The 12,140-nt window shown below is 39.0% G+C and overlaps 1 protein-coding gene across 2 annotated transcripts; it reads right to left on the reverse strand.

The window, feature by feature from the left end:
• Nucleotides 1-356: 356 nt before the first annotated feature.
• Nucleotides 357-3,140, reverse strand: LOC123125124 (uncharacterized). Of its 2 annotated transcripts, XM_044545655.1 has the most exons (4): nucleotides 2,696-3,140; nucleotides 2,233-2,609; nucleotides 2,104-2,144; nucleotides 357-736 (listed from the first exon to the last, which is right to left on the reverse strand). In XM_044545655.1, exons 1-4 carry the CDS (start codon nucleotides 2,702-2,704, stop codon nucleotides 702-704), a joined length of 462 nt encoding a protein of 153 aa, XP_044401590.1. In that variant the 5' UTR covers nucleotides 2,705-3,140; the 3' UTR covers nucleotides 357-701. The 2 variants fall into 2 exon arrangements, with proteins under 2 accessions (XP_044401590.1, XP_044401589.1); XM_044545654.1 differs by having other exon boundaries at nucleotides 357-2,144.
• Between the last annotated feature and the right edge of the window lie 9,000 nt (nucleotides 3,141-12,140).

Here is a 12,140-nt window from a genome sequence, read left to right on the forward strand (position 1 = left end):
TCTCAAAGTTATACAAGGATGCAAGACATAGAAGAAGCAGCTTTGTACAAGGGGGAGTGTTAAGAATAAAGCAACGTCATTAGCGCTAAGAGTCGTACGTGTGTCCAAAGCACCATACGGACGCGAACGTCCGTACGGGCGTCTTCTCGCGCCACAGGCGCCTATTGTAAACGGACGCCTCTCCGGAGGCGCCCAAATCCTTGTATAAATAGGGCTTTGCCCAGAATCAATAAACACAAGTTTTCTCACAAATTCTTACACCTGGCACCATGAGGCACTTGTTTACCCTGGCTCCACACGAAAATTTAGTCAACACTGTATTTATTTCAACAAAGAGAAAAAAGAGAGCATTTGCCTAAGCTTTAGTAATTATATTTCTCACAAAACTGGTACGGATAGAGAATATATGCAAAAAATCCGTACTAACTTTCCTACGGCAATCTTCTAGCAGTGATCTCTATTGGTAATGCCTCCCCTGGCCCGTTCCTGCCTTCGTAAGCAGGTGGGGCGGTGTTGTTGTAGTTGCCGCTGCATTCGTAGCTTGGGTTACCTGTGAGGGAAACTGATAACTTGGTGGATCAGGCCCGCACAGGTAGGACTGTACACGTGTTATACCTTCTCCTTTCAAAGTTGGGACGGCTATGAGTACACCGGTTGCCAAAAGGAGTGTTTCTCACCCACTCCTTGTGGTATTCGGGGTCCTAAGGAACAGCTTGCCCATCTACAAATGGTTCTCCTGAAATACAAGAGGAGGCATCAGATACACTCTCTTTTTACATATGGACACGGATGAAAACTGAAAAAGGTGCACAAGCTCAAATAATCCAGGGAAGACATGGCAGGTTAAAATGTTGAAAACTGCCACCTCAAGGGGTTCAAAATGCCAGGACAGAATGACAAACACTTGATACGACAAATCATCTTGCCCAAAGGCACAAAGCACTTGATAGGTTAGATAGTCACATATAGATTGGTATTTTTATCTTAGGATATAGCTCCATCATAAGAAAAAAAAACTGCAGCCAAAATATCATACCACTAGGAGGACGATGTATATTTTTAACAAAAACTAGCAACCACAGAAGCGCTGTCATATTGCTCTCAAATCAATTGAGTGTACTGTGTAATATTCAGGTTTCATCAAGACAGAAGTTGGTGGTTGGTAGCATTGCCAAAAAGTTACAGTGGCCAACATAAGCTCCTACTTCAATTAAAAAATAACAAAGGTGTCACCAGTCACGGCTGAAGAATGTGGGATTTTACCCTCTCATTTTCTGAAAATATGTTCTTATCTAACACTGATATAGAATTACTGGAACAAGACCATTTTACCCCACTCAATTTTCTTGAATTATCCTCTCATTCACCAAAGACCAGGAGAAGCAATTGCTCAACAGCTTAAAAAACATATAAAAGTAACAGGGCTATCAATAGCTATTTGGTTCTGCCATATGCTCCGTTATTCTTCCCAAGCTTGGCCTTTCAATTCTGACTAAAGTTTCTTTTTGCAACCATTTTATAAAATGCACTTCAGATAAAGTGCACATTTTAATCAATTATGAATATTGCTTTCCCAAACACAAATGGGTAAAGCAGTGAACCAAGATGCAAAATAGGTTCTTACCTAACACTGGTTATGTATATTTGACTATATATTAAATCTAAGTGCAAAGCCCAAATTGTGAAAAAATTATAGCTAGATCCCAATATCTATAAAGTTTCTTAATTAGCCATAGAACACAATATAACTAGATCTTTGAAACAAGGTACATGCTTTTAAATTCTTGTCCGTAGCTGCTGAAAGTGTGAAATAGCATTTCAGGGAAATATTCCCATGCATTTCACCATGTCGTTTGTGAGAAACATAATCAGTAGGACTGTGGAAGCATTAATTCAAAGCATGCTCTAACATAATATTCATGAACTAAATTATTTATTTGAAAAAAGAACATAAACAGTCTTCGGTTGGGTATATGTAATCAGGATCTACTTATGCTAGTGCAGACATTTCTCTAGCAATTAGGTGGCGATCAAACCCAGTACACAAGCCAACCAATTGACCGCCTTTGTTAATGACCAATGCTCCCAGGTGCAAAGTTAAACCTGCAGAGCAGCTGTGGAAGAACGAACTCTCTTGTATTGACCTGCTTGTAAAGAGGCAAGTTAGTGTTTGAGAATAAGTAGTTCTTTTTTTCGCGGGGAATAAGTAATTTTCTTACGCATGGAACTTACATTACATAACCTTTGGTTATGGCGCTTTCTATGCCCTCAGCGTAAGCATTATATGTATACACTTCTTCAGATATTGAAACTTGTTCTCCACATACTTGAAGTGCCTCGACCAGATCTGTATCAATCTCTTCCCCATGGCATTCTATTACAGCAATACCGTCTGTGATTTGGATGATTTGGATAGCGCTTTCTGCAGGGTAAAAGAACTCTTTTCCATCTGGAAAACTCAGAAGGACATCGTAATTTTTCAATGGCGTTGGAAATGAGGCCGCACTTGCCATTACAGTGAGCCGTGGCATGATATCAGAAACAAAACCATGATAAAAGGAATGCCCAATCGCTATCTTAACAATGCTTCTACTGATCCTGCGGTAAAGCTGTGTGGACAAACAAAGAGAAAAAATGGTAAATGGTGTGAAAACCTAAAAACGGGACGGAACAGATAGTGGGAAAAAAAATCCACCTGATCCATGATCAAAATCGTTGAACCAGGGATGCGGCGTAAAACCTGAAGCGCGACTTTGCAGCAGCCAGATGGGCAGCTGGTCTGCTCGCTTGACCTCGTCCGATGCGTAGAGATATCAAGCGGACTGCAGCCAAGGCGCGGCCGGATCGCAGGAGAAGGGGAAGCCAAGAGGCGGCGGCCGGGCCGCAGGAGGAGGGTAAGCCAAGGCGGCGGCCGGGTCGCGGGAGGAGGGGAAGCCAAGGCGGCGGCCGGGTCGCGGGAGGAGGGGAAGCCAGGGCGGCGGCCGGGTCGCGGGAGGAGGGGAAGCCAAGGCGGCGGCCGAATCGCAGGAAGAGGGGAAACAAGGCGGCGGCCGGATCGCCAAAGTGGCGGCGCACTTGATCAGGCAATTGCGACCCGGTTTGAAGTGCTTGTTGCAACTAGCGGCTTTAGGGCTTTATAAGAATTTCCGATCCTAGCGGGAGAAGGCATGAAACAGATACCTAGTAGTAGGAAACGATCCTTCGTGAGTAAAGTCGTGGGTGTTTGGGCACTATGGGCCGGTCTCTCGGGTGTAGGAATAAGCAGCAGCGTTGGGTTTGAGGCCTGCAAATCCGCACCTTCCAGTTGGACGCTCACTGCGTCCAATAGCGAACCGTGACGCACATCGGCGCTTCATATTGAGCCGGCCCATGTAGCAGCGGCGTAGTGTAGCTACATTCACAATCTTCTACGGTAGCGATTCAATTAGTATAGCGTTGGCACTGTAGCGGTCAGTGGACAGTAGCTCCCGGTTTTTATTTTTTATTTTTCTTAAAATAATATGTTTTTAAACAAATCTAATATTGTTAGAAAATGTGATTTTTTTTAAAAAAAATCAGTAATGTTTTTGTAAAACCCAAGATTTTTTTCCAAACGGGAAGAGAAACTGAAAGCACGAACATATTGTAAAATTCCGGTTTTTCTTTAAAAACCCAAACATTTTCTCCAACTACAGATTTTTTTGGAAATTTGTGAAACTTTCAAACATATGGACATTTTTGGAATTTGTGTTTTAAAACAGGTAGATTTTTTTTAATTCCAAAGAATTTCTTGAAATTCCCAAATTATTTTGAATTTGTGAACAAATTCTAAATATGCGAATGTATTTTTTTTTAAACAGGGACATTTTTCGATAACCATGATTGTGTATTGAAAGTTTGAACAAAATTGGATTTTTCGAACATCTTTTTAAAAGGGAACTTTTTAAAGAAATAAAAAAACGAAAATAAAACCAAATAAAACATGTAAAAAACAATTATTATTTTTTTGGAAAAACCGGTCCAAACCTTCTCCAAAAATTCGGATGCGTTGTAGTAGGTTGTGCCGGCCCATTGACATCATTGGCTGTTGTTGGTCTGCACGATTGGTCAACCGTACGACGCATTAAACTTCATATAGGATTTGCGCTGCTATTTTCCGATCTTATTCAGCGCTTAAGGCGCCAACTACAACATTATCGGTTGTTGGCGCCTATTTGTTTTTAATCCATGGCATAACTGGGCCGGTCCATTTTAGTCTTCCTCAATTGGTTTTGAGAACCTTCCCCCGAATTTCTAGGGTGGTTTATCCCTGGGTTTTTCCTAAGATGTGTTTGTCCGTTTTTTATTTCTCTTCTAAAACTAGGAAAGTGGCCCGCTCGATGCGCGGGCTAGGATTCTACAAATGCAATTTAAGTAGATCTTGGCCTTTTATCTTGAGAACATATATAGGAGGGTTTCTCGTGCCACCATCGCCGCCGCCATCTGAGAAATTTAGATCCCCTCACCTCTGGACTCCGGTTATCATCTTGGTGCCGAGGGGTGGGGGGGACCTCGGATCTTCAAGACCTCTATGTTCTTCTCCAACATCTAGTGATCATCATAGTTGTGTGAGAATAAATTTTCTCTTTTTATTTTGGAAGTGCCACTAGGTTAGAGAGTTTTCTATCCTCACGGATCCAATTATTCTGATCTGATGAGTTTATGTTGTTGTGTCAAGCTTTTTTGTTGGTCTAGTTCTTTATGGAGGTGAAATCTTTCATCGACACCATGGTGAAGATATAGTGTTCGACGACCTGCATTGTAGGGGATCATCCCTGGCCCAAGTACGTTCATCGATCAAGGCTTTCCATTTTTTGGATGGGCGACTCAAGGCGCTTTCAAAAACCATTATTGGTAATGTTCGTGCGGGTGAAAGAGTGACAACATCGTTGCTCCAGCCCAATTGCAGTCTCTTTACCGAAGTCTTTGGAGTATTTCTTCGAGCAGAGATTGATACCGCGAAGGAGGTGTTTTCAAGTGATTTTTTTATAATTCTTAGTCATAGAAGTTACTTTGGTTATTCTTGGATCTTAGGTCCAAATCAATGTACGTGTAATTGTTATGAGTATGAATAAAGCTACATGTGCTTCCAGAAAAATCTTGTGAATATATTATTTGATTTTTCTGAAGAAATTGTAACCAAATTTAGTGACATATATAGAATGTTCCTTTTGCAAACATAATAGCATCTTAGATACCTTTGGTGTCCTTGTTGACATTTGATTATTTATGCTTCAAATGAATCTTGTACCTACATATGTCATGCATTTTTTCACCAACTGTATTTCTTTATGATCAAACCCGTTGCACAATTTATGTTTTTCTATTTTAATGGTGTTTATAGTGTGTTTCGTTGTTTTAAGAATATTTTTCTATAATCACGTAATAAGTAGGTGTTAACGGTTTTATATAGGCATAGCTAAATTTCTTCAGGAATGTCTAAAAATGACACTTTACTTACGACTTGTAAATGTGTGTACCAATAATATGTAAGTTTTGTAGCTATAGAAGTATAGTAGCACCGAAGAAGCGCCATGCACGCCGCGTCCGTGACCGCTTCCATTTGTATTTTTTGAAATAAGCAAAAAACAACAACGTGTCTTATGTAAGAAAATATAATGAAAAGGAAAACACGAATTTTATCTTTATCACATGATCTGTGTAGACATCTAACAAACACTAAATGAATTGACAAATTAAGTAAGTTGGCTGGCCTATTCCATTTTTTTTGTAAGCACATATGTTTCCCCTTTCGTAAGTAAGGAAAATATGATGGGCGCACTAGTAATATGTATTTGGATTCATTCTCATATGCCCTGTTTGGTCAATAGTGAGATCGAATGGGATTGTTACCTATGTGCAGACCCTATAGTAGGAAAATATTTCTCGTTCAGTTTGTGCATCTTTTTCACCTATATCCCGTATCTAGTTCCTAGCCGCCACTATTTTATTCTTTCTCAAACAAGGATTTATTTAATAAAATTCAAATTTAAAATTTCGTAAGTAATTTAAACCCCAAATTTGTCATGGTGTAAAAGTGGATAGTAATTGACGGAGTATTGTCATGGTGTAAAGATGGATAGTAATTGGCGGAGGACTTATTTAAATGTGGTATCTATGAATGGCTAATCTAAATATAGAAGAATCAAACCAATGCACTTTTAAACTGTGATATAGGACAAGTGGTTTGTCCATGGTTTAGAAAATTTTGGCGTCTGAGGAAGTTTTTTGAGTAAACACTACCCTTCACGAATGATGCATTGTCTTGTATTTTCCTCTTTTTCTTTGAATTGGTCGAAGAAATAGATTAGGGAATGGAGTGGAGAGGTTGGTCAAGTGATAGTTTTTATATTTCATGTTGTCTCTTCTTGCTGGTCGCTTATAGACTGCCGTGATGGAGCTCGTCCTAGAGGTGACTTCAGTAACGGCATTGTGGTGAAGCCTTGGTCTGGTTGGTCATAGGGGAAGCACAAGGTGAGGTAGACGACGGCAACAACATAGGCTATTCTCCTCGCGTAAGTTAGTGCACCCGGGAAGAAGGAGGCTCATTTTTTTGGAGTTTTTTTGTATTCCTTTTGGATTACAGTTCACGTAATGCATAGTGCTGATTTACTGTTTTTATTGTGGTGTATTGTTCTGGGTTACAATTCAGGTACTGTTTCGGTTTGATGTTCGGGTGGGTTAATGTTTTCAGTTTATTTAGGTATTGCACCGTTTCATTGGTTTTATTTTTTTGGGTTTTATTTGGGCTATTGTTTTGGTTAGCAGTTCTGGCTTTATCAGGATATTTTTCCATTTTATTCGGGTAATTGATAGTGTACTGTTTGCTGATGTCATGGTGTAAAATGGGCAGTAATCGACAGAGAATTTATTTTTCCTACGGATTATTGTTCATGCATGCTACCTCTTGAGCATGCGTTGGTTTTCCCTTGAACAGGAAAGGGTGATGCAGCAAAGTAGTGTAAATATTTTCCTCAGTTTTGAGAACCAAGGTATCAATCCAGTAGGAGACTACACGCAAGTCACCTCGTACCTACACAAACAAATAAGAACCTTGCAACCAACGCGATAAATGGGTTTTCAATCCCTTCACGGCCACTTGCAAAAGTGAGATATGATAGAGATACTAAGATAAATATTTTTGGTATTTTTATGATATAAACTGAAAGTAAAGATTGCAAAGTAAACGGCTGCAGAAATAGCACGTTGGCGGGAGATTAATATGATGGTAGATAGACCCGGGGGCCATAGGTTTCACTAGTGGCTTCTCTCAAGATAGCATAATTTACGGTGGGTGAACAAATTACTGTCGAGCAATTGATAGAAAAGTGCATAGTTATGAAAATATCTAGGCATGATCATGTATATAGTCATCACGTCCGCGACAAGTAGACCGAAACGATTCTGCATCTACTACTATTACTCCACACATCGACTGCTATCCAGCATCCATCTAGAATATTAAGTTCATAAGAACAGAGTAACGCATTAGGCAAGATGACATGATGTAGAGGGATAAACTCAAACAATATGATATAAACCCAATCTTTTTATCCTCGATGGCAACAATACAATACGTGCCTTGCTGCCCCTGCTGTCACTGGGAAAGGACACCGCAAGATTGAACCCAAAGCTAACCACTTCTCCCATTGCAAGAAAGATCAATCTAGTAGGCCAAACCAAACTGACAATTCGAAGAGACTTGCAAAGATAACAAATCATACATAAAAAAATTCAGAGGATATTCAAATATTGTTCATAGATAATCTTGATCATAAACCCACAATTCATCGGATCTCGACAAACACACCGCAAAAAGAATTACATCGAATAGATCTCCAAGAAGATCGAATAGAACTTTGTATTGAGATCCAAAGAGAGAGAAGAAGCCATCTAGCTAATAACTATGGACCCGAAGGTTTGTGGTAAACTACTCACACTTCATCGGAGAGGCTATGGTGTTGATGTAGAAGCCCTCCGTGATCGATTCCCCCTCCGGCGGAGCGCCAAAAAGGCCCCAAGATGGGATCTCACGGGTACAGAAGGTTGCGGTGGTGGAAATAGGGTTTCGTGGTGCTCCTGAATGTTTTTGGGGTATATGAGTATATATAGAAGGAAGAAGTAGGTCGGTGGAGCTGCGAGGGGCCCATGAGGGTGGGGGCGCGCCCCCGGGGGGGGGGGGGGGCAGGCGCGCCTCCCTGCCTCGTGGCCTCCTCGCGTCTTTCTTGAGGTCCACTCCAAGTCCCCTAGATCACGTTTATTCCAAAAATAACTCTCCCGAAGATTTTATTCCGTTTGGATTCCGTTTGATATTCCTTTTATGCGAAACACTGAAATAGGCAAAAAAAAACAGCAATTTGCACTGGGCCTTCGGTTAATAGGTTAGTCCCAAAAATAATATAAACGTGTATAATAAAGCCCATTAAACATCCAAAACAGATAATATAATATCATGGAACAATAAAAAATTATAGATACGTTGGATACGTATCAAGCATCCCAAGCTTAATTCCTGCTCGTCCTCGAGTAGGTAAATGATAAAAACAGAATTTTTGATGTGGAACGCTACCTAGCATATTTCTCAATGTAATTTCCTTTATAGTGGCATGAATGTTCAGATCCTAAATATTCAAGACAAAAGTTAAATATTGACATGAAAATAATAATACTTCAAGCATACTAACAAAGCAATCATGTCTTCTCAAAATAACATGGCCAAAGAAAGTTATCCCTACAAAATCATATAGTCTGGCTATGCTCTATCTTCATCACACAAAGTATTTAATCATGCACAACCCCGGTGACAAGGCAAACAATTATTTCATACTTTTGATGTTCTCAAACTTTTTCAATCTTCACGCAATACATGAGCGTGAGCTATGGACATAGCACTATATGTGGAATAGAATGGTGGTTGTGGAGAAGACAAAAAGGAGAAGGTAGTCTCACATCAACTAGGCGTATCAACGGGCTATGAAGATGCCCATCAATAGATATCAATGTGAGTGAGTAGGGATTGCCATGCAACGGATGCACTAGAGCTATAAGTGTATGAAAGCTCAACAAAAAAACTAAGTGGGTGTGCATCCAACTCGCTTGCTCACGAAGACCTAGGGCATTTTGAGGAACCCATCATTGGAATATACAAGCCAAGTTCTATAATGTAAAATTCCCACTAGTATATGAAAGTGACAACATAGGAGACTCTCTATTATGAAGATCATGGTGCTATTTTGAAGCACAAGTGTGGTAAAAGGATAGTAACATTGTCCCTTCTCTCTTTTTCTCTCAATTTTTTTTATTTGGGCCTTCTCTTTTTTTATGGCCTCCTTTTTTTTTCTTTTCGTCCGGAGTCTCATCCCGACTTGTGGGGGAATCATAGTCGTCATCATCCTTTCCTCACTTGGGACAATGCTCTAATAATGATGATCATCACACTTTTATTTACTTACAACTCAAAGATTACAACTCAATACTTGGAACAAAATATGACTGTATGTGAATGCCTCCGGCGGTGTACCGGGATATGCAATGAATCAAGAGTGACATGTATGAAAGAATTATAAAGGTGGCTTAGCCACAAATACGATGTCAACTACATGATCATGCAAAGCAATATGACAATGATGAAACGTGTCATAACAAACGGAACAGTGGTAAGTTGCATGGCAATATATCTCGGAATGGCTATGGAAATGCCATAATGGGTAGGTATGGTGGCTGTTTTGAGGAAGTTATATGGTGGGTGTATGATACCGGCGAAAGGTGCGCGGTATTAGAGAGGCTAGCAATGGTGGAAGGGTGAGAGTGCGTATAATCAGTGGACTCAACATTAGTCATTAAGAACTCACATACTTATTGCAAAAATCTATTAGTTATGGAAACGAAGTACTACGTGCATGCTCCTACGGGGATAGATTGGTAGGAAAAGACCATCGCTTGTCCCCGACCGCCACTCATAAGGAAGACAATCAATAAATAAATCATGCTTCGACTTCATCACATAACGGTTCACCATACGTGCATGCTACGGTAATCACAAACTTTAGAACAAGTATTTCTCAAATTCACAAGTACTCAACTAGCATGACTCTAATATCACCATCTTCATATCTCAAAAGAATTATCAAGTACTCCCTCCGTAAACTAATATAAGAGCATTTAGAATACTAAAGTAGTGATCTAAACGCTCTTATATTAGTTTACAGAGGGAGTATCAAACTTCTCATAGTATTCAATGCACTTTATATGATAGTTTTTATTATACCCATCTTGGATGTTCATCATATTAGGACTAATTTTATAACCAAAGCAAACTACCATGCTGTTCTAAAAGAATATCAAAATAATATAAGTGAAGCATGAGAGATCAATATTTTCTATAAAATAAAACCACCACCGTGCTCTAAAAGATATAAGTGAAGTACTAGAGCAAAATTATCTAGCTCAAAAGATATAAGTGAAGCACATAGAGTATTCTAATAAATTCTGATCAATGTGTGTCTCTTCCAAAAGGTGTGTACAGCAAGGATGATTGTGGTAAACTAAAAAGAAAAGACTCAAATCATACAAGACGCTCCAAGCAAAACACATATCATGTGGTGAATAAAAATATAGCCTCAAGTAAAGTTACCGATAGACAAAGACGAAAGAGGGGATGCCTTCCGGGGCATCCCCAAGCTTAGGCTTTTGGTTGTCCTTGAATTTTAACTTGGGGTGCCTTGGGAATCCCCAAGCTTAGGCTCTTGCCACTCCTTATTCCATAATCCATTAAATCTTTACCCAAAACTTGAAAACTTCACAACACAAAACTTAACAGAAAATCTTATGAGCTCCGTTAGTATAAGAAAACAAATTACCACCATAAGGTACTGTAATGAACTCATTCTTTATTTATATTTGTGTTAAACCTACTGTATTCCAACTTCTCTATGGTTCATACCCTCTGATACTAGCCATAGATTCACCAAAATAAGCAAACAACACACAAAAAACTGAATCTGTCAAAAACAGAACAGTCTGTAGTAATCTGGATCAAACGTATACTTCTGTAACTCCAAAAATTCTGAAATAAATTGCTGGACGTGAGGAATTTGTCTGTTAATCAACTGAAAAAAGAATCAACTATATAACACTCTCCAGTAAAAAATGTCAGCTAATCTCGTGAGTGCTAAAGTTTCTGTTTTTTTACAGCAAGATCGCGAAGACTTCACCCAAGTCTTCCCAAAGGTTCTACTTGGCACAAACACTAATTAAAACATAAAACCACATCTAAACAGAAGCTAGATGAATTATTTATTACTAAACAGAACCAAAAAGCAAGAAACAAAAACAAAATTGGGTTGCCTCCCAACAAGCGCTTTTCTTTAAAGCCTTTTTAGCTAGGCATTGATAATTTTAATGATGCTAATATGAAAGACAAGAATTGAAGCGCAAATAGAGCATCATAAAACACGTGACAAACACATCTAAGTCTAACATACTTCCTATGCATAGGCATTTTGTAAGCAAACAAATTTTCAAGGCAAGGAAAAACTAGCATATGCAAGGAAGAAGAAAGAGACGATAGCATTCTCAACATGAAGAGAGGTAATTTGAAAATTTCTACAACCATATTTTTCTCTCTCATAATAATTACATGTAGGACCATAAGCAAATTCAACAACATAGCTATCACATAACATATTCTTAACACGATCCACATGTATGCAAAGTTGACACTCTTCCAAAATAGTGGGATTAACATTAACTAAAGTCATGACCTCTCCAAACCCACTTTTATCAAAAACTTCATAAGATTGAACATTCTCCAAATATGTAGGATCTAAAGTTGACACTCTTCCAAACCCACTTTCAATATTATTGCAAACATTATTATCAATCTCATATTCATCATGGGGCTTAAATAAATTTTCAAGATCAAAAGAAGAATCACCCCAATCATGATCATTGCTACAAATAATAGTCATAGCAAAATTAGCATCCCCAAACTAAGGGTTTTGCATATTATTAGCACAATTGCCATCAAGAGAATTTATAGTAAAATCATTGCAATCATGCTTTTTATTCAAGGGGCTATCGTGAATCTCTTCATAAATTTCTTCATCACAATTTTCAGATTT

The sequence above is a fragment of the Triticum aestivum genome, chromosome 5D, assembly GCF_018294505.1.
Source record: "Triticum aestivum cultivar Chinese Spring chromosome 5D, IWGSC CS RefSeq v2.1, whole genome shotgun sequence".
Classification (NCBI taxonomy): Eukaryota; Viridiplantae; Streptophyta; class Magnoliopsida; order Poales; family Poaceae; genus Triticum; species Triticum aestivum.

Bases quoted from the DNA above. Each gene is read 5' to 3' on its own strand.
- LOC123125124 (XM_044545654.1), bottom strand. The intron at 2,145-2,232 runs GTAAGTTCCATG...CTTTACAAGCAG, and splicing joins ATAACCAAAGGTTATGTAAT to GTCAATACAAGAGAGTTCGT.